The following is a 23139-nucleotide window of genomic DNA, read 5'->3' on the forward strand; positions in this document are numbered from 1 at the left end:
GGGTTTTCGAGGTTTTCATTTGCTCGCCTCCAGAGCGCGATACGTGGCAAGGAGCGAAAGTTGAGACGCAAGGCATTCACGTGGTGCTGGGCTACGACAGATTGGCCGCGGAGGAGCCGAGTCGTCATTTTGGAGATGCTTTTTGACTTTCCTGCTCGGCACGGGTTTAGAAAATCCATTAGCGTTAATATAAATAGATAGACCTAAGTATTCCATCCGATGCAAAATCGTGATGTCGTTTTGTTACGTGACGAGAGGTGTAGCGTGTGTGGCTTTCCCTCCGATTGCGAGATACAGTTACAACGGTATAAAGTACATATTTGTGAATATGCACGGAGAAGGCGCGATGGAAGGGTTCTTTTTTATTTGTGCATACGTATGTGTGTTCAAATGTGGATATACCTGTCAGACCATGTATATGTGTCTATATCGATAAATATTTATAAACAAACTGCCGACTCGTCCCATGTACGCGATAGACCAGGCGGTTTTGATTCCTCAACATTGTGGAAGTTGCAAGTGACATCGAGAATCTCGGCAGATGGGGATGTGCCCAAAATTATTTGAGGGCGTTTTGTCAATCGTTAGGTCTAGAATGCAGGTTGAACGTGTTGTCTTCACTTGTCCACCCTCCGGAAAAACGCATCCATTTCCTCTTTTCTACATTCTCTCTTTCCTGTAGTACGAATTGATTTTTCGAAACATTTCCAGTAGAAGGCGAAAAACAAGGTTTTTCGTCACCAGGCTCCCGGAGGCCTCACTGCTGCCATGCCAATCTTGACAACCACCGTTTCTGGATTTTTGAATATGGAACAGCGTGCGCTCTACTTAGATTGACAAATCGGTCACAAAACAGCACATGAAAGTACAAACGACGCAGTCCTAGAGGCTTGAATCAAGGAGAGACTGCACGCGACATTCAGAAAATGAAGTTGTGACAATACATGTATGAATACATAAACATGTAATGGAAGAAAGGGTCGTGTTTCCCCATTGGGGGTGCAGAGGTATTGTAAGGACGTCGAAAATGGCGTTTGTGTTTCGTAGATTCTCATGGGGCCGACACCGGAATCTCGGCATCGCAGCTGTGTCTTACTTCGATCGCCCCCCTTCTTTCAGTTAACGCACTACGTCCCATCTGCACTTTCCTGCACGTCTCGCTAAGCTGAAAACGGGATTCTCCTGTGGGTTGGCTCTCCCAAACCCTGTAATATATATATATATATATATATATATATATATATATGTATATACGGCGTGAGACGCCTGCCGGCGGTGAGCCATCAATGGTGGCAGACCAGGGAATAAATAAACATATGCAGGTAAGTATTTTTTACTTTTGTGACTATATGTCATCTGTAGATGCGAGCAAATTAAGATACAAAAATGTGTTTCTCTGTAGGACGAGCCACCTAGAGCTGTGCTTTGTAGTCCTCGTTTGTGTCGTAGACGAATGCGGCCCAACGGCGATTGCATCATTCGCCTTTGAACCTGCCAGAATTTAGGACGCATTGGTTTGTTCAGAAACGAAGCTCTTGAGTTTGAGGAGTCAAATTGATGTCACCAGGGTGCGTTTTTAGCAGAACGGTAAGACAAAAACGGTCACGTTTGCTAGCAAGAAAAGCCAGGCGAATGAAAAGTGTTCTCCACATGACGAGAGTCTCCATGTGAGTGTGTGTTGTGAAAGCACACAAACAAAATGAATCGCGTAACAAAGACACGCGTTTTGGGCGTGTAGACAGCACAACCCTGCTCACTCATGTATGCACCTGCATGCATAGATGTATATATCCTATAGATGTGCATACATCCTGATACGCAGCGCCTGAGGAAGGTAAGTGTGTGAAACGTTTGAACAGACTCCTGGGATGTACATTCGTAGCTTCGTGCACATATGTTGCTTTGATGACTCATTGGATGGCCACAAGGACGCGCCACATCGATACCTGCGTTTCAGGGACTTCACAGCGTTACACATACCCCCACGCACATGCAGAAGTACACTTATACACGTAATGTATGCTTACATAGGCAAGTCAGTGCACGCAAACCGTACATGATTTTCCGTGTAGAGGCAGCCCTTGCAACGTCCCCTAGAAACAGGCGAGGCTCCATCTCGATGAATACCCCAGTTGTTTCCTTAGAGCCAACATGTGCACCAAAGTATACCTGCAATTGTTCCAGCATGCACAACATCAATGTTTGTCGCACGCCTCCACTGGAAGACGGCAAACACCCTCCTTGCACGCCTGGGACTGCTACAGAACTTCAGAAGGCCAACAGAAGATGAACAGGAGACGGAACCAGAGAAGGTGAACCAAAAGCGGACGCGAGAGACGCGTACCGAGAAACGATCCGCCCTCATAGCGCTGCAAAACAGCTTCCCATTCACCAGTCTGCCCGAGCCCGCATCTATTTACAAATGTGAGGATACTCTGTGTAGAGGGCAACCGCCAAAAATCGAGAGATAGAGAACCGAGTCGACACGCCGGCGACAAAAAAGGACAGCCTCCACCGGAACGCCAATGTTTTAGGAAGGTCGTCCTTTCTGCTGGAGATCCGACGAGAGTTTGACAAAAAGGGGGAAGAAGAAGGTTTCGAAACCCACTGATGCGAGGCCGTCGTCTGCATTGTGAAGAACGCGTTGGCGGGACTCTGAGATCTGCTTCTCTCCAGAAACCTTTTCGGCATCGACAAGCGCGTTTCCAGAACCAAAGGGAATCCAGATGGCGAGACAGCGGGAACAATGCTTCGAGGTGACAAAACAACCAGGGTTCACATCAGGCGTGAAGATTCATTTTTTCTCGTTTCGGGTGTCCTACGTTAAAACTACCTGCAACGTTGCTTCCTCGGCACGTACCGCACGAGCTTCTCGACGTTTTGTCCCCTGGAAGCTTCGCCCTAATTTCCCCGTCCTCTAACCACTTTTCAACTTACTACAGACCATGGGAGCGAAGAGAATCTAAGATGAAACTCCGTCCATGGAAATCGAGGATTCACTGGCTGTATTTGTGAAACGTGATTAGTTCACCTCGCCTACACGGCTCTAAACCCCTGATGCCTCGACGTCTCGCGTGTGCAGGTTTTCCCCCCTTCTCCTCGAGGCTCGCTCTGTCAGATGTTCTTGGCCGCGCCTCTACCTGCGCTATGGCGTCAACACCCACTCGATGCTGCCGTTTTTCGTCGCCGGATTTGCGCTGCATCTGCCTGACAAGCATTTCCCGAGACTCCTTGTTTCCTTGAGAGCCTAACTGCTACGCCACTCTCTTCCCACCCGTCGTCCGTTCCTCCCTCGTCCGTTCAGGGACTCTCATCCACATGAATGCCGACAGCAATATCAATTGTCTCTGTAGGGAGTGTACTGACTGTGCTGATCCCATCTTCTTCAACGGTTGCGTGCTTCCAAGAGAGAGGCGCTCTCTGTCTCTCATGAGCGTTGCCGCCCTCGCATCGTTCTGCTCTCCCAACGGTTCCGTGGAGAAAGCTGGCGACTTCCTCAGGGGTTAAGCTCTCCCGTTTTGGGGGACTTTGCGTTTGTTTTCCCGCTCTCGACAGCGCCTCCGTAGGTGTCGCCTTCTCGTTTGTGTCAGCGAGACCAACGAGACAACTTCCACTCGGGCCGCCCTGGCCGTGCAGGTGAGCGTTAAGAGTCCTTAAAACTTTGTTGGTGATTCTGCGTCGAACTGAGTTTTCCAGAGCGGGGCTTCTCCCCGTCCGCCCTCTCCCGTTCGGCTGTGAAGAGAGAGCCGCTTTCGGCATCGGCGGCGCGAGAACGCAGACCACATCTCCAGGATCTTTTTCGCCCGAGACGTCGCCGCTTCGCAGAGGCGCGCCGTCTGTTTTGCGGTCGCTCTCTTCCGGCGCCTGTGCAGATGCTGTCACGTGTGTGTCGATGCGTCGGCCTGGCGTTTCCGGTAAACTCATTGTCGGGGCACGTTGTCCCGCCTCTGCGTCCACAAGCTTGCGCGCTTTCTCGCCCTCGGTGTTCGCCGTTCCCGCTGTTCCCTTCGGCTTTCCTTCCTCCCGTGAGGCTGCGCGTCGGGCGACTCCCGGAGGAGAGGCGAGCAACGGAGCGGAGACAGCCGAGCTCACGGGCGGCTCGGGCCCTGTGGGCGCGGCGAGGCCGGGCGACATCGAGGGAAACGGCAGTTGCGCTGAAAACGTCTCTGGCTGTTTCCACCTGTCACCTTCCACAGTAGAGTAAGGAGGTTCTGCCATTGAGTTGAAGCACGTAAGCCTTGCGCTCACTGTGTGCATGACGCGTGTTGCAAGCGCCTCGCCCTTGGCATTGAGTTCTCCGAGATCGCAGTCCAGGACCGATTCGATAAGCGACACGGCAGTGTGAGCTGCGTTTTCTTCTTCTGCTTCTTCTGACGAGGATCCCTCGCGAGATTCCGCTCCCCTCTCTCCCGGGCTCCCCGTCCCATTCAGCACCCCGCCGCTCTCCCTTTCGGCGGCCTCCCGCGTTTCTCTCTGTTCTCCAGAGAGCGCTGCGAGGACAAACGTGGACGGCGTCGTACGGGTTCTGGAAGGAACGCGTGCATCGTTTGTGTCCTCGGCAGACACGGATATTCCCGTCTGCCGGTGCGGCTGACTCAGAGGCGCGACCAGATCATCTTCTCCCATTGCCTGAGAGAGGAGAATGCTTCGCGATTGACTGCACAAGGCCTCGTCCTGTAGGGCCTCCTCGGCCAAATCCACTTCGGGGGCCTGAATCAAAGAAATCACTTCTGCGTCGATTCCGTTCGTAATCTCTTCCGCCTTTTCGGCTTCTCCCCGCTTCGTCGCTCCGTCCCCTGTCTTCCCCGCGCTGTCTGCTGCCTCCACCTCCGCTTCCGCTTCTTCCATCTGCCTGGCTGACTCGCCCTCGGCCTTCGCGGCACGTTCCTCTGCAGCCTCCCTTGCCGAAACAGGTGTAGGTCGGTGTTTGGAACTCTCGCCTGTCGGCATTCTGTCCGGACTGCGCAGCAGGCCGCACCAAAAGTCGGCGTTTGAGATGGGGACACCCAGCGCGGTCGACGACGGAGGCGCTGAAGAGCGGCAGGGCGCCGTTTGACGAGGGTCCGCTTGGTCTGCGTTTTGCCGCGTCGACGGTTCCACATCGCCACTTGGCAGGCTTCCTGGATCGTGCCTTGCCTCGTCCTGTCTCCTCCAAGACAAGGCGCTCGCCCCTCCAGAAACCCAGGAACACGAGGAAGACGCCAAATCAGCAGTCGGGTTCTTACCTACCGTTGCCTGCGTCTGGTGCTGCACTTCGGGTTCTGGTACCGTCTTGTTGCCTAGCGCTTCCGTTGCTTTCCCTCTCTGTCGCCGCCGTTCCCCGACGCGCCACCAGTCTGCTTCCATTTCTTTTTCCCGCGCTTCCTCGGCCGCGTTCCGTAGACGGCCGCCGTGGTCGTCCTCTCCGGAGCTCGCTGGCGAGAAAGCGGAGCCGAGCGTTCGGGCGACGCTGCTTCCACCGCTCCGGTCTTCTGCTCCCGGAGAATGAGGGCCTCGCTCCGTCGCGCATGCGTATTTGCCGTTGAAATGCGTGCCCGGACTGAGTGCGGAGAAGTCGAGCGTCCGGCGCGTCCTGTCGCCTCCGTAGGGCGACGGCGTGTCGCCTGCGTACTGACTGGCGTCGCATGAGGGCGGCCGGCCCATCGTGGAAATCGAAGCGATCGCTGCACTGCCTTTGAGTGCATTCATGCAGCGCTCGAGCGTCCGCTGTCGCTGTCTCAGCTCCTGGAGCTGGCCAGGGTTTCGCTGTAGCTCGAGGAACTTTGCGTAGGTCTGTTGCAGGCTGATGCACTGCAGCCGACAGAGCTCGACGCACATACGCCGGTACGACTCGACAAATAACGCGTCACCCTTCAGGAACGACCGGCGGAGAAGCGTTTCCGGGAGAACTGTGTAGTAGTCGGTTGGCGTCGCGGCTTCAGACAGCGCCTCGTGCACTTGCGTCAACTTTGAGACCGTCGCACTGTACACGCGTGAGACGCGCGGAAACATCACTGGTGCCCGCTTCGCCAGGGAAACGGAAGAGGACAGCGAAGAGGAAGACATTTCCGGGCGAGGGGCTGCTGGGGCAAACGCGGGAGAAGGTAAGGAGTGCGGTTTTCCCCCCGCTTCCGTCGATGCAGCGACCAAGGCGCCGAGGTTGACGGAGCGGAAACGGCGGAACTTTAGAGCGACAAGTTGTCTGGAACGCAGGAAGCGGAAAAGAACCAAACCGGGAAAAAGTTCACTCGAAACGAACCGGAGAAAGCAAAGTCCCTGGGATGTCCGTGGAGAGGCTGGCGAGTCTACGCAGACCCCGGACAAAAACGAAACGCATGTCACTCGTACATGTGTTGACAAATATGCACATATAGGCGCAACCCTCCGTAGGAACTGTTCTATACAAGATGAGAGAGAAAAGTGGCGAAGCGACGCAGAGCCATCGTCCTGGGCATTCAGTTCCAACTCGGAAACACAGAACAGATCAGACACCCAACCTCTGCAGTCTTCGGAGGGAAACTTTTGTTCAAAGGGGATCGCTTTTTCTTGCGTGTCAATCGTCATGCCCGCTTTCTCGAAACAGGCGCACCTTTCCGAGTTCGTCCACCGATTTCGAGAAGGCTTGACCATGTAAACCTCTTCAAACAACGCAGTGCAGAGGTACAAGAGGGAGGCGGTGAACGCTGTGAAGGAGTCAAAGACCGTGCAAATGAAGGTGCCGCCTTGCTGGAGAAGTTGGAAAGCAATAAGGAACTCCGAGAGCAACAGCCGCCCGGTCAGGAGCTCCTGGTAGTTGTCCAAGTGCTGCCCCGTTGCAGACTTCTTTGCTGGCCGAAACGAAAACACGCATGAATTTACAGACGCCATGAAGAAGAACGGGTTTCCTGGTGAACCCAAACAATCTACACCACGCAGATAAAACGTCTTTTGATATGGCAAGTGCTCCGTGAAAACTCAATTCTATCCAGTCGCATGCGTATTGTTCTGTGTAACTAGGAAGCGGCAGACATATAAATGCCGACGAACAGGCGCAAGTACAGAGTCTTAGGCGCATGCTTCTCCACAAAGTGACTGTGCCTTACCCATATGTCTAACAAGACAAAGAGATGAGCACAAGTGTGCATTTTTTTGTGAGAGCGTTGGCGGGTGCCCTATGTCTTCGGTGGAAAGAAAGAAGAAACCACTGCGGCAGCCGCAAAGAAATACCCAAACGACGATCCCACCGACCCTGGATTCTTTGGGCAGCGGTGTGTGAATCTAGATAGATCTGAAGTAGACGCCGCTCAATCTTTGTAGCCGCCTACATATGTAAACATCCGTATCTCTGCTTTAAACGCATATGCATATTTATGTCATGGAGCAGCATATCTGTGGGCGACAGGAGTATAGGTTTTGATGCAAAGACATGGCTTTCTATTGGTCTATTGGCCGTTGGTGAACTGTTCCACGTGTTGCAGTGGACATATGCGGCTGCCTCTGTGTGTTTTTGCTAGAACGTGAGTTGGGGTTTTCCCGCTTACGTATGGTGATGCCGCCATCGGCAACGATGAGCTTGATGACTCCTTTGTCACCAGATCTTCGTGGTCGTGAAGATCGAGAGGGGCTCCTTTGATCTCTGAAGGAAAGACTCTGTTTGCTCGCGGGTGCGGAGTCCGCTTGGGGCAAGAGGGCTGCGCACTGCTCCCGAATCTCAGCCACTCGCAGTTCGATTTTCTGTTTCATTAGTTTGAGGTTTTTCGAGCAATAGAGATTGCCGCTGTTGTTCAACGCCGTTATGCCTGGACAACGCGAACAGTGAGACAGACCAAGCTGACCAGAAAGGTGAGAAAACATGAGGGATCGACGCATTTGTGTTTCAGAGAGAGAATACTCAAAAGGTAAGTCGCATTGATGAGAGAATAGCAAACATCGGCCATAATGTTGAATGTGTCACTACGCACATAACTCCATGCACGCTTCCGTACCACTTTAGAACCGATAGTGCCACATAGAGATACATCTCTACTCCGATATAGTTATATACATAGCTATATGCACAGCAGATATATATATATATATATATATATATATATATATATATATGCACGCATGCTAGAAATCAAAATACACCTTGGCGGTATAACGACGCCAGCACGGCCCGTTGTTCCCGCCGCTCACTCACTTTCGTAATTGGGCCGTTCCGTGACTTCTTTCGCGATATGCCAGAACTTTGTGTCTCTCATTGCAGTGAGGTCAGAAATGTTGAGAGAGATGCCGAACCCGTAGCAGCTTGGTCCAGAGAGCCGACCTGCAGCCAGCCTCGTTGACCTATCTTCCTCTGTGGCGGTCTGTGGAGAGATATCAGGAGAAAGCGAATGCGCATCGCCGTCCAATCGTGTCTGGTCGATGAAATCGATTTCGTCCAGAAGCCAATCAGACCAGGTCCCTGGGCCAGCACACAGGTCGAGGAAGAAAGACGGATTCGCTGGGGAAGCGCCTGCGAGACAGCGAAGCACCAGCACCGAGACACATGCGAGAGACAGATTTTTCAAGTGCAACCGACAAGCAAGCAGAGCACGAAGTATGCACCCATTTTTCTCGAGAGTTTTGTCAATGGCAGAACCCATTGGCGTCCGCTCGACTTTTGTGCGCGCCTACACGTTTTTCCGAACGTAGCGGTGGAACGGTAACATGTGCGTACGACCCTCCGTCTTTACACGCATGCATTTACAAACGACACAGAAGGGACTGTGGATAAGAGCACCTCTAGATACATGCTTCCTTGTAGGTTTGTGGACATCAAGCACTGGAAACAACCGATGCATCTCGATACGTAGGTATGTTTCCATAGTGCTGGACAGGTATGCCGAGGGTTCCCCTGTATATGCATACGTCGAGAGGGACGCATGTAAGACTGCACATGCACGCATTTCTATCTTTCTTCACTACCTTTCGCGAGCATTTCGGGAAGACAGTCGAGCCTTTTGTACTCCTGAAGCCACTCGGAGATTTCTTGCAGTTTATCCCCTGACCGTGTTCGGTGCTGGAAGCTGCCTTTGCAGTCCGAAGGGAACATCGAGAACTGGGCCACTTTCCAAATTTTCCCTGGGGGAAAACCCAAAATCCTCACGCGACCGCGGGATCGCCATATCACTTCCTCTCCTTCCTTCCGCTCTAACCCAATCCTGCGGCTGTGCTTCGTCCTCTTCGCCCTATTACACTATCCATCTACGTTTCTGCCTCTCTCTCTCTCTCTCTCTATATATATATATATGCGTGTGTGCCTATAGATAGACGTATACATAACGTACGCATAGATGTAAGTGAATGTACGTTACCTGCATGCGTGTATACATACAGGTACGGCTCTGTGTACATGTGCATTTTCACGCATGTGAACTACATGGCCAACTTGTGCAGATACGTATTAGACTCACAGGCAAATATGCGTAAATATGCGTATAGGTATTTCACAATACCGTACCGTTTCCTGCATCGTACACGTCATCGAGTAGAGATTTTTGTCGGAGTTGCTCTGCAATAAGTTCTCTGTCGCAGAAGTCGCTCTGGAGCAGCCGTTCAGTGTCTCGCGCACTCCGCATTTGAACTGGCTCGGATTCCAGGGCCCCAACCATATCTTCAACGCTGCCTAAAGTCGTTCCGACGCCTGAGAGGACGCAGTAAGTTATTCGAGGATGAGGACTTCAGCTCAGGGTATGTGGTGAAGCCACAGGAGGAATCATACGGACAGACGGGTGCATGATTAGTTACTCAGACTAAAAATACCTGTGCAGTCGTATCGAGTCCATGCACATTTTGAATGTTCATCCGTTATTTAGGAGGCAATATCATCAGGTAGGCAAATGTAAGGACATCTTTGTTGATGTATTCATTTATACGTATATGTATAGATAGATATATAGATACATATACTTATCTCTGTATCTTCGGATGCGTTATGTATAAAAGCATATGTGTGTGTGCATGTGTGTATACGTGTATGAATGCTTTCGGATAAGAGTGGCCTGGTGGATCGTATTACTGTGGGCACGCTCTCAAGCGTTTTTGCCGGGGCGCCCCTTTTTACCACATACCGCATTGTAGTTTGTAGGAGAGAAATGTGGATCGTGCTGTTGGAGTGCCCCCAAATCCAGGCGTTCTCGGCGTCATTGCCCCTCTCAGAGATTGTAGAAATTCATTTTGGAGAGGCGAGCCGCCACACGTGTAGGCTGGCGAGAAATCGCTATTTCCCAGCATTTGCGTCGGTTTTCGTTCGGAAACGCCGACAACGGGAGCTGTCGAGCAGAGATTTTTGCTGACACACTGAGCAAGTCTCCGCTTTCTACCAGGAGAAACGAAGATGTTTGCTCCACAGTGTAGGAATCAGAAAGAGATTCTGTACTTTGACGTCGTACGATTTTGCGTCGTTCTGGTCGTAGTCTCGGAGAGCACTCTGGTCAGTGTTCTCGCCAAAGAAATTGATCACGCTCCCACGGTGAGGGGCGACGACCAAAGCGAGAAGAGAGAAAAAGCAAAAACTTGACAAGAGAGATGAAGGCACGTGGCTACGAACAAACAAAGGTGAAGAACGCAAGTCGCATAGATCACTCAGCCGTTCAAATTCTCCTTGCCCAGGGGGGTCGGGGTAGTCTCTTTATCGGACGGTGGCAAGGAGCAAAACATGGCAGAGTACGTGTTCTTCTGTTCACGTTTTTAGAGAAAAAATATTCGCGTAGACAAGGTTAAAGAAAGGCAACGAAGAGAAGCATAGATCACTCAGAGGACCTGACGGACTTCCCTTCTTACATTCGTGGCATTGTCGGACTCGGGAAACGAGCAGTGGACGAAATACCGCTGACCGGCTTCTCTTTATGGTGTTCCAGAGAGCCGCTCGTGCTTGCCAACGAAAAGCGGCCGTTCTTGCTGTGGCCCTTCTTCGATCTGTTTGCTGCGTCGTTGTTGTGTCTTTGATCTAAAGGGAGACCTGGTCAGTCGAGGCTGCCGGGGGAAAAACGCGCCCTCGAAGAGCATACAAGACCCAAACGGCCAAGGAAATAGAAAGCCAGAATGTTTTCGAACAAAATGGGAACCCAAATCGCCTGGGACACGATGGCACGCAGAAACAGATCAGATGTGCGCGGGGAATGCGTTGTGTTGCTTGACATGAAAAGGAAAGAGCAGAGAAAAACGATTTCTTTCGTTCTGTTTCTCCTTTCCTGCTCCCTGCCTTTTTTACCCCCGCTCTGCACGTAAAAGACCCAGAAAAAAATCGAAGAGAAAGCTGGCCAGCTGAGTGCTTGTAGATGCTGACATTCTACGCCACCGGTAAGTTCGCCGTGTTTCGGCAGTCAAGCAAAACGTGCACACAGTGGACCAGCAAGAGTTCAGCTTGTCCTGTATCTAGAAAAAAGTCAAACGGACACCTCTGCTGAAGAAAGAAGGACAATCACTTTCGATTGTCACGACGAATGCACAAAAAGGCTGCCTGCAAAGTCCAGCTCTTGTGGCAGGCATACGCAGCCTCGACTCCGGTCGAACAACTGAGCACGCCCCGAAAATTTTTGGACTCGCAGAGAGCGACGGAGGAGAGGCGTGCAGAACACATGTCACGGATGGTCGCAAAAACCGCAAAGCCTACTGACAACGCAGCCGCTATGCTCCCCCCGCCCGCAAGGGGCCCCTGAAGTCTGGGCATGTATGTGCTGACACACACATGCAAGTGCGAAAATCTGTATGTACGTATGTATGTATGTATGTATGTATGTATGTATGTATGTATATATATATATATATATATATTTGTTTAACTATATGTATATAGATACAAAGGAGACATCGGTTGGCACCTAGATATGTGGCGGTACATAAATATATAGATATCTACAGATGCGTACACATATGTATAGTTTTTGTACACTGATTCATCTACACATCGATATAGGCAGATACAGAAAGATAGAGCATAGAGTCTGAGTGGTTAGCGTCTCCCCCGAGCTGATCTCACGTTTCGTGTCACGGTCTGAATGATCGTAGCTGGCAGCCCGTGTGTCCACATCGACCTACGTGCTCCCACATGCATAGGCGCGTGAATGTGTAGGCAATTTATGCATGTCTAGTCGAATGTAGACAACTGATATGCGTAGGCGCAATCTCCCCCCCCCCTCCCCCCGCCCCCCCCCCCCCCGTCTTGAGGCCTTGACGCTCGAACCGCTTCTGCAAATCGGTCTGCTTTGCACACCCAGTTTGATGGGTATAGTTGTGCACGCATTTCATTTTTTTGACGTGGAAAACGCACCTTTTCGACACTTTAGTTCTTCGATTTCCGACATAACAGGAACTGGATGGTCGCAAAAGTGTGTTCCGGTCCAACCGCCAAATAAGTGCGAGAAATGTCCCCTGTCGTGCTGGCTTTGTCTGCTAGAAATTTGGTTCAAGACTGCTTAGATGGAGAACCGTGAAGTTCTCCAGAGTGCACATCTCCACTGTCACTACATACTTTCTCCACTTCTTGGAGATGTGGAGTCAAGTCCGGCTTCCGTAGCTAATATATTTGTTGTCAAGTTTCAGCCCACAGCTTTACTGAGCTACACGCAGTGCTTCAGTCAGGAATGCCGTCACACGTCTCCTGCGTATCACCTCCCGAGTCTGTATCTCACGATCGGAGTCATATTCACTACCATAGGTGCTATATGCTTTATTTGGTTCTTTACGTATACTGCTGGTCATACAACTGCACGAACAGTAGACGTACGCAGTGCCCTTGCTCTTGTTGCTGTATTTACTTTAAGAGGTACAACACGAGTAGTCGTGGGTAATGCAGGAATGGATGTTGCTACAGTACAAATGTGGACCGGATGTGTGTTTCTGGGTGGATACATACATGTCCTTCTCTGCGTTTGCAAATAAATGCTTGCATTCATGTGCACCAGCCTGATTCCTCTGGCTCATTCTTGCACTATAGAAATTTATACATATGTTTACATACATATACATATGTGATATTAGAGCGACAGTGTATGCGTTCCGAAAGGTGTGCATGCTTTTTCATTTCCCACAGCCGTGAGATCCCCTGTTCGAAAGCACGGACACTCCTCCATTTCTTCTGAGGTGACAAATGTTTTTAGAGCATTTCTGCGATGAGGCCCTCTGCTTGCTTGTGCCCTCGCTGTTGAGCACAGCTTTTCAAGAAGCGATTTGCTGCGCATAAGGAGAAAGGATTGACAAAGTTGGAACAAGGAGCTCCGCGCAGTCGTGTGTATACGAAAGCAGATGCGTGATAAGGTCCAGCCCCCCCCCCCCCCCCCCACGCCGTCCCTACAAAACGGAATTGTATGCATGCACCCATCCAAATATGTACAAATATGTGTTTATATATATGCATGCAGATGCGTACACAATAACTGATAAATCCTACATATACAAACTCATATATGTATATACATCTGTGCAGACAGGCAGAATGATACCTGCATATATATATATATATATATATATATATATATATATATATGGATGTCCACACGCATGCGAGTCTCCGCTTGTCTACGTGTGTACCATAGAAATGCGTAGTCTCACACTTGTCCTTTTACTGAGAGGGCCTGAGTGCCGCGGCTAGCCGACACTCACAAGGACCATACTCGCGGACTGTGAGGACGCATCTTTGGATGCTTCGCGAAACGTAAAGACAGACTTGAACTGTCTAACTGCCTCCCGCAACGACCCCAGACTCTCTGTCATGGTTCCGCCCCGATTCTCGGGGTTCCGGCTTCACTGCTGTTCCTCCCGCTCCAAGTGGCTTCTGCTGGCATCGCACATCCTCCAGCTCGTGCGTCTGCTCTTCCCCAAGAATGGTTTGCCTTTTTGTTCGCTTCGCGCGCTTCTCTTTCCCTTTTCTTCTCGTCCCCCCTGCGGTCCTCCGTTGCCTCCTCTCTTTCCACGTTTCGTTTCCTTTGTCAAGAGGCCTGCACGTGCCGCGTGTTCTCGAGGGGCGCCTGCGGCGCGGCCGCCTCGCTCGCCGCTTTCCGCTCCTCATCAGAGGAGTCGGAGATGACAATTTCTTCCGCTTTCGTCCTTTTCTGCCCCGCTTCACCAGGCGCAGGCGCCCGCCGTTTCACTCCGAAGAACGCGTCGAGGCGGCTGTCTTCTTGTCGCTTTTTTGCAGGAGGCAGGGAAGCAGAGACACGCACTGCCTCGCACGCCACAGCGGGCAAAGCCAGCGTTTCCTTCTCTTTGAACCGAACCAAGACTGGGCAGTGATCTGAGCCGAAGAAGTTCGCCTGGACACCGAACGAGAAGAAAGTTTCAAGAAGGGGCACACACGCAAACCTGTGTTCAGGCACACGAAACCCGGTCTATTCGGTACTCAAGAGCACCGGCCACGCGCGTCCCGACACATTGGGTTCTTCCTATTAAGCTGCCAGTAACTCGACACCATTTTGTTTCTGCTGTCGTTGCGCCTCTGCTCGGCCGCCTCGTGCGGGCTGCTCCTAACCGGCGGACTGTGGAGCGAAAACTACGAGTGCATGCACGCACAGAAAGCCGCAGAACGTGAACTACACATATACGCAGAAACGCCTATACATAAATATATATATATATATATATATATATATATATCTGTGTATATATATATATATATATATCTGTGTATATATATACATATATGTGTAGCTATGTGTGAAGAAGTGCATATACGTTTGGGCAGTGCAGATTCCGACCTTTGATTTTCCCGCTCCGCAGATTCGCACAAGTTCCACTGCTGGCATCAGCGTCGCCGTCAGCACCTGAAAACACAAGGCGCCAAGGGACAGAAAACGGCGAGACGCCGCATGGCTTTCTCGCCACAGTGCGCCCAGACGCTGCGTGCATGCGACCTTCTCCGTTGAAGCGCGCATTCGTCAGGATGCACGCGCTTGAAATCTGGAAGACGTTCGCCTGCCTCGGCGCCGACAAGCGTCGGATGCGACTCCCCTGCGCGCAGCTTCAAAACGCCTTCGCACTGGTGGCTTACACCGGCTGCGGTGACACTGCGAGGCTTCTACCGAAAGAGAGGTGGATGCCCACATGCACTGAGGCGCACACACATCGGTCTTCCCGCCTCTCTGCACTCATGTCTGTTTGTCATGCGCAAGAGCGAGCGCGGCGTTGTTCACTCTCCCACGGCGAAACGCCTCCGACTTACGATGTGGTCCAGCCGCATTCCGAGGCCCCTAAGCATTCCGCGAGGGCCTGACCCTCCGAAGCCTGAATCGGAGAAGCAATCCAAAAGCAGCGGGCGTTCCGCGACTCTTTTCTCCCCTGGCGTTGCTCGAGAAACCCAAGACCCCAAGGCGCTTCGGCACTGCCCAGACGCTTTCCGACGACTTTCTGCCCCCGCCAACCCACGGCTTGTCGCTTCGATTGAGGGCGAATGAGGAAAAACATGAAACTCACCACGCCAAGAATACTCGGCGCTCTCCAGCGGGGGCGGCTCCATTCGTGGGTGGAGTTCCCGGAAGGCGTCCACGAGGTTCCTGCGGCCGAGCAGAAGAAAAAGACAAAGGGACGGAAACAAAGTATAGGTCGAAGAAAAAAAAAAGGCAGAAAGCGAAAGGGACGGAGAGACCATCACACAACGGACACTTTGCTGCGTTTGCAGTACGGGGATTGCCAGAAAGAAAAGAGGTCAGCGAGGGCCGAGATGCATCTCAATTCTCAAAAAAGAGCCAACACGGCCTACGCAAAATGCCCAGAAAAAACACACATATGCCGATGTATACGTTTGTGCGTGCTAGGAACATGCACGTGCATGCTGGTGAATTGCAAACCGAATAAACCTGGACGGAAGCCAGCGGAGCTTTGCACACAGAGGTGGATACACAAGAAATACACAGCAATGCACATGACGCCTGTGGGCGTCTCAAAGCACCTGCATCCACCCTCCGTACACGAGACCCTGTATGCCAATCGAGGCACGCACATCCACATCCACATAAAAATATATCGTTATCCTACGTGTGCATACACAGTGCTATGAATCGTGTACCCAGTGTCTGTATGTCTCGACTTTCTTTTGTATGTCTCCCGAGTGAGAGAGATGGACGGCGCTGGACTCTGATTCTTTCCACGCGAGACATCTCACAGTCTTTCAAACACATGCACTGGTCCCACCCTCGCTCGAGGATCGCCCGAAAGCGCCGTCGCTCAGCGTCTGTGCACCCAGCTTGTCCTATGTTGTCCTGACACGCAGCAAGGAGACATCGCACGTATGCAATCGCGAATGCGCGCGCCCCGTCGGGCGATTCTGGCCACGAATGTCGCTCGCATCGGCGCGACCCCCTTCGCCGCAACAGACCGATCCGTTTTCGCGGCAAGCCCGCACAAATTTCCCGAAACACCTCAGCAGGTGAGAAGTGAAGGAAACGTGAAACGAGAAGTCGGGAGACGAGAGTAGAGGAAGCTCAATCAAAGCACGCAAAGCATGCAAAAGGTTGAGAGTCCAGCAGGCAGGTTACCGGATCAATTGTGCCGTCGGCACTTTCGTGGATGACCGAGCGAAATTGTTCCGGATCCGAAAGGTCGATATCCTCTGGGGCGCTGTAGAGAAGGCGAGAACACCAAAGAACAGAACGCACAGGGAGCAAGCGACGTGCCAGCCATGGGCGGGAAGGTGATCATGAGCAACGAAGAAAACACGGGAAACGCAGGGGACGTATGGAGCCCCCGGTCCTCTGCTGGATCTGCGTTTAGGCTTCTCCGTTCGTCGCTACTTCTGCCCGTCCACTACCCCTCCACTCCCCGCCTTCCTTGTTCTCAAGCTCTCCGGCTTACATCCGCATGCATCGACACACATTTACATATATACATATATATGTATACATACAGTTATATACGAATATCCATAAATCTACGGGTGTCTGCCTAATTCCCATACGGGTCCCTGAGAGTCACCAGTGCGCTGTGATGCATGCAGCCAGGCCGGGCGTACCAGTTGAGGTCGCCGACCCAGACCAGGGGCTTCTTCACTGCATGCACAACAGTCCGAGGAAGGACACAGGCAACAAAATGGACGCGGAGATGGTCATCTACATGTGCAGGTTTCGAACCATGCCGGCAGAACGAAGGGCGAATGACTGCATCTCTCCCAGAAGTGACCGGAGGCCTTCACAAGACCATCGGGCTTTTGAGCGCTAAGACGCGTGGCGCCCTGCTCCAACATACATATATATACGCATAAAGATGTATATGTAGATACAGATATATTTAAACAGAGAGGTTCACGTGGCGCTGGAAAGACATAACGTCGCCTCCACGTATTCAAAGCGAACTGCACGCATATGCCTGTAAACGTAGATTTGTATAGGTATATAGGCGGAGTTGTAACTCGCGTTGTGGGGAAAAGACGCACACTGGGTCACGAATTCGAGCATGCGTTCGTCCCAGAGCCGCCTCCTCTCGAACGACTTGGGCGTGCCGCCGTTGTTGGGGCTGTACCTACAATCACCGAGAGACAACACAGAAGAGGAAGCGCGAGAGATGGAGCGAGAGAAAGACACCAAGAAATGGCATGCATCGGCCGAGGAACCTCCAGCGAATCTCAGAAATGTGGTGCCCGCAAATTGGTGCGCCTATATACACATATATATGTACAGTGTGTGAGCGCAGTGGAGCTGTGGAATCCGAGTGTACAGAATAGGCAAAAGTGGAACATTTTTGTCTCCTGTGATTCGCACACATCTCCACTGTGGTATATCTCTGCCTTCTGAAACGTGGCGCGTGCGAAGGAGGCCGTACGTCGTGAGAACGCAGAACGGACTGAATTCCGCCAGAATGATGCGCCCTTCCTGATGACGACAGGCACAGCGAGAAAGCAACATCCCGAGAAAGAAACAGTGCTTGGCTCCACACGCAGATTGTATGTAAACAGTGAAATGCACACAAGAGAGTGGGCATACACGCACCTACTTCTACGCACACATCTGTGGCATAAAACCATATGCATGTATGCCTATGGACATGGGTACACAAAGATCTGGTTAAGGATAGATCTGACAAAGGTACTCGAGGCGGTTGTGTCTTGTTACGATCTTCGTTCCCGGGGGGGAAAGGAGGGAAGCAGACGCAATGCTGATGTCAAGACCACACACGACAGCAAATACGAGAAAGCAAACAGGAGCGGGTGAGACGGACGAGGCGGAGTCCGACGGCATAGACGAAAGTCGCAACTGAGAGAGGCAAATCACAAAACAAAGTGAGCCGCACAGGGAAGACTGAAGAAAATAAGCAGAAAAGCATCAACAACGCCAACAAACGGCGAACGTGAGTGCTTGGCGCAGAAAAGAGACTCAGGGCCGGGAAAAAAGAGGAGAGATCCACGAGGAGAGAAGAGAAGACAAAGACGAGAAACAAAAGAAGCGAAGAGAAGAGACCACGAGAAGAACGAGAAGAGAAGCAACGTTCGAGGTCCCACGGGATCGTGTTCGTGTGCTGATCGGCCGTCGAGGGCGAGGTTGTATCGCAGCGAGCGAACCTGCACGGGGACAACGGTAAACCAGAGGAAAGGTAAAAGCGCGATAAGAATCAAGGCGGGAGCAGAAGCAAAGACATAAACGTGGAAAAGGAATAAGGAAAATCCGACAGATGTGCGCACTTGTGCTCGTCTACACGGGTAGATGCGGGATTCTAACCAGTCTGCCGACTTGGCTTCGTCGCCAGCGAAGGCTGTCCGCGCTCTTCCCTATATCCCACTGATGTCTCTTTTTCTCGCTGTCTCTCAGCGTCCACGGAGACACATTTTACCGAAGGTGAGGAGGGCGACTCTGCGCGAAACGATTGAGGTGTATTTACACGGATTCACGTGTCTGTCGGTCTACGCATTCATGGGTCTATTTACGCACACACCTACGCAGATCTACCTATATCCAGGTATGTATACATAATGTATGTATATATAAAACAAAACCTCTATGCCTACATATATATATATATATATATAGTTTATATGTCAATATGGACATGTGTGTACATTTCGGTCGAAACACCACGAATGAACTAGCCTTTATGGACGGATGAATCGGCCAGGGAGTGGTTGAAGGTGGTTGGAGTGTAGGTGCGTACCGGGAGGTCGTTTCGAATGAACATCATCTGTCCTGAACGGAAAAAGAGAACAGGCGACAAGCACGCAATTTGCGAGGTGAGTCTCGCTCGCCCTTTAGCGGCTGAAGAAACGCGACAGAGGCAAATCGAAGCCTTACCGCTGTATCGCCAATCAGCCAGCGAGATGAGCAACTTGTGGTCGGGAAGCAGGGTGTTGAGTGCCTCTCTGATTTCCCGCGCCTCCACGCTGCTGACCTTGTCCGACTCCTTTATCCGCGATCGGTCTCGCGGCATGCCATCGCCGCGCTTTGCGCCTACGCGCCGAAACGCACGAGACACCCCACAAAAAGGACCGGGTCCGTGTGCGGCGACACGAAGCAGACGCGCGCAAGAGGAAAGTGGAGAAAAGCGAAGTAAGGGAGACTACCGAAAGCGAAGAAAACGAAGAAGAAAGAGAAGAAGAACGAGAGGCGGAAGAAAGAGAAGAAAAAGAAGAAAGAGATGGAGAAGAAGAAAGGGATGGAGAAGGAGAAAGGGATGGAGAAGAAGAAAGGGATGGAGAAGAAGAAAGGGATGGAGAAGAAGAAAGGGATGGAGAAGAAGAAAGGGATGGAGAAGAAGAAAGGGATGGAGAAGAAGAAAGGGATGGAGAAGAAGAAAGGGATGGAGAAGGAGAAAGGGATGTAAAAGAAAGAGAGGCAGAAAACAGAGATGGAGAAGACGCAGCGAAGAAGAGGGAAATATGGTAGGGCGTACCAGGGGGGCCATGAGCCGCCAATTTGACTTCCTGGAGACAGAGGATGTCCTGTACAATTGCATGCGGCAGCAAGCGCGAGGACAAGCTACATGCAGGAAGCGGTGGAGCTGAAAAAGGAGACGAGGAGCAAGTGACCAAAGCGGACGAACATGGAGGAATACGCCAGGAGCCCAGAGAGGACAGGATGGTAAACCAGAGGGGAGGAATCAAGGAGCGGCCAAGGACGCAGCCGAGAAAGACTCGCGGGGCACGTGGAAGGCGGATGGGCCAAAGGCGACGGAAAGGTTCAGGAAAAAACGGAAGAGACAGAGCTCACCGGATTGACCTTCTGGAGAAAACTAGAGAAGTAAAACCACTGGCGAGTGTCTCGAATCCGGGAAGCGATGCTGTTGACATTCCAGGTGACAATGCTCAAGGGCGCCGTTCGTTTCTGTTCCTGTCTCTTTTCTCGTTCACGCTCGGCCTCCGCGTTTTTCCTCTGTTGTCCCTCTTTCGCCTGCGGGCCGTCCGAAGGAGACGCCTCGGAACAGGAAAGAGCCGAGCCAATCGAAGTAGAGAGAAAAACCGAGACAGAAGAGCCGGAGGGAGAAGCACGGGAGGAAGAAGGAAACGCGGGATGTGCTGCGCTGTGTTTTTCTATGTCTACTCCAGGAGGGCCTTCAGCCTCCTCTTCTCCCCTTGCTGCTTTCTGTGCTCTTTGGACAGGCATTGTGGCTGTTTTTCTCCGCGGCGAGCGTCTTCGCTCGCCGCCCGAAGCGCGCGAAGAAGGCTCAGCGCACGAGGTAGACAGACGAGAAAATGGATAGGCGCATGCAGGAGAGAGGGAGGAATAGATGGAAGAAGAGAGGGACGGAGAGATGGTACGAGAGAGAGAAGGAGGCAGAGATGAGAGGCAGAGACACAGGGTGGGAGAGTGCGGAAAGGCCGAGAGAGGAGAGGCAAAAGGGAGGAAGAGGGCGAGCCTGCGCGGAGCAAACTTGTAGAAAGGCGATTCTGCGAGGGGAAAAGAGCGAGATAACGCCGAGTCGGCGTGGACAAAAGAAGGAACGAAACCTAGAGGCCGCATAGATGAACAAGACAGGCGCGGGAGACAACAGGGACAGGACGGGAAACAGAACGGCCAGAACAGACACACAGAAAACAAGCAGATAGTCCAGCGGCAGGAAAACGAGACGGAGACGAAGAGAACGGGTGAAGACGAGAGAGACATAGGAAGAGAGGCGACATAAACGTAGAGAGAAAGAGAGTGGCGAGGGCAAAGAAGGCGAACGCAAGACACGCGAGTTGCGCCCAGCGAGAGAGATTGAGACAGAGACTCGGCGGCTGTCGACACAATTTTCTAGGGAAAGACACCGCACGAGGCGCGAGGGGATAAGTAGCTCTGGGGAATTGCGTTTGGTTTGCTCCAAAGACATGTTTACACACCGCAACGGGAGATCTTGACTCGTGCCCCTTGCAGCAGGCCCTCCGGTGTCGCGACACTTGACGGGGCCCCGGCGCGCGAAGAGCGACCAGAGAAGCTCAAGTCTCGCCAGCCTTTCCTGATTGCATTTCTAGAGAAACAGCCGGACTCAAAAGTGCTTCATTCCTCGAAAGAAAAAGGAAGTCCAGTCTCGACGCCGGCTTTTCGCTCTTCTCCACGCAGAGGGCGTGCGCTGTTTCGCACACCGGGGGATAGGTCCAGACCTCCTGCACACTCGACAACAGCAGGCGCGAACGCGCTTCTCTCGGTTGTTTACTGCCAGGAAAAAGGCACAGCCCTGCCACGCAGAACGCAGACAGAAAAACAAGACGTGGGAAGAACCCAGAAAACTCGGCGTAAAGCAGCGCTCTCCTCAGCCCGGTGTCTTCTGACCTCGCCGTTTTTTCACTGCATGCGTTTTGTTTACCTGCATCTTCCAGTGCGAAACCTTTCCGCAGGTCTAGAAGACGCGCAGCTGAGGCAGCGGGCTCAACAGCAGCGTTCTCTCCGCCGTGCTCCTCTCTTTTCATCTTCCCTGTCACAGTGCATCCGCGGCTACCTGGCGGTTCAGGAGCGCGTGCTGGCGGGTTGGAAATTCGTTGACTTCGTGACTCCAAACGCAAGATCGCAGACGAGAGGACGTACCAGCCCCAGACGCCGGCATTATATGGCGACGAATCGGCAGGTAGCTACTGAGATATATACCTAACTCGAGGTTCCCATTCACTAGATCTTCGATCCCTAACTATATATATATATATATATATAATTGCGTATGCATATATGTATACATGTGTCTCCATGGGTGCGAGGTAGGGGGACAGGGTCACACGAGTTGTTCACATTGGGTCTCCTGGTACTGCGAAGAGAGAGAGCTGAGCACACACGGTTTTTGTGTCCTTTTCCGCTCCAGATCGGCGGCGCAAAAGCGACAGCGATAAAGAGGCTACATCGACTGAGTCGAGAATGGCTAAAGCGACTCCTATTGAAACCCTAAATCGAAATACGCGGCCATGCTTGAAGTGCGGAGGGGCAAACTCGAGTACGAGACAGAACGGGAGGCGATTCTGTTTCTTCGATTCGAATTCGCGACACCCGACAAAAGGGGCCGAAACAGAAATGTTGGCTGTGTCGCCATCTCGTGCTCGGTGCGACGGCAAGAAAACGTGTGCACAATGCATGCATGCGTCTCTATATAAGCATACCCATACAGTTGCACATGCATACACAAGTCTTCCAAACAACATGTACAGCATAGACATGGATCTGTGTAGGCTGCGTGCTGTGTTTTCGGTTACATATATACGACTCCCTAACAAACGCCTGAACTGCATGCACTTTATCGAAAAACGGGGACTGTTCATGGAAAAAACAACCGGACGCGATTGTGTGTGCAGTTGCACACGCCATACACGGTTACAGAATGACGTAAAATCTTCACACCTCTACAACTAAAAACCCACTAGTACAGAAACGGTCTTCGCACACGTGGACAATTATTCACAGAGGTAAAAGAGGCTTCTCTCCGCCGCCCTGCACTTCAAAGACGAGAACATGATCGACGCATATCTGTATACGCACGTGGATGTGCACACACAACACTCCAGTATACAAGCACGCATGCACATGTGAAGTCGCCTCTTCCCCCAAGTCGTCGCCCAGCACTAAAAAGCCCACGGTGAGAGCTTAATGGTGACCTGTCAATTCTCAGTTCTGGAGCAAAGTTGTACAGCGACGAGCGGAGGGACGACGAATGAGAGAAGACAGAAGACCAACGAGACAGGGCTGGCAACTGGTTCTCTTTGAAAAGCGCCTTCGGATTCTTGTCCCTTTCTCGCGGACTCGTTCTCCCTCCCTGTCGCCTCTCTCTGCTCTCCCCCCATTCACG

General features: G+C 51.9%; 2 protein-coding genes across 2 annotated transcripts; both read right to left on the reverse strand.

Annotated features, from left to right (window-relative positions):
• Positions 1-3300: 3300 nt before the first annotated feature.
• On the reverse strand, positions 3301-10128 carry NCLIV_059660 (FtsJ methyltransferase domain-containing protein 2, related; the record flags this gene model as incomplete). Its single annotated transcript, XM_003885520.1, has 7 exons — positions 3301-6181; positions 6569-6806; positions 7500-7757; positions 8141-8455; positions 8908-9063; positions 9443-9625; positions 10053-10128. 7 exons carry the CDS (start codon positions 10126-10128, stop codon positions 3301-3303), a joined length of 4107 nt encoding a protein of 1368 aa, XP_003885569.1.
• A 3782-nt stretch (positions 10129-13910) lies between these two features.
• On the reverse strand, positions 13911-20498 carry NCLIV_059670 (hypothetical protein; the record flags this gene model as incomplete). The annotated part of the gene is made up of 11 exons (XM_003885521.1): positions 13911-14234; positions 15140-15201; positions 16079-16175; positions 16452-16533; positions 16925-16961; positions 17345-17430; positions 17731-17780; positions 19054-19085; positions 19191-19346; positions 19789-19837; positions 20106-20498. The coding sequence occupies 11 exons, from the start codon at positions 20496-20498 to the stop codon at positions 13911-13913; spliced, it is 1368 nt and encodes a 455-aa protein (XP_003885570.1).
• Between the last annotated feature and the right edge of the window lie 2641 nt (positions 20499-23139).

This window comes from Neospora caninum, chromosome XI (assembly GCF_000208865.1).
Source record: "Neospora caninum Liverpool complete genome, chromosome XI".
In the NCBI taxonomy this organism is placed as follows: domain Eukaryota; phylum Apicomplexa; class Conoidasida; order Eucoccidiorida; family Sarcocystidae; genus Neospora; species Neospora caninum.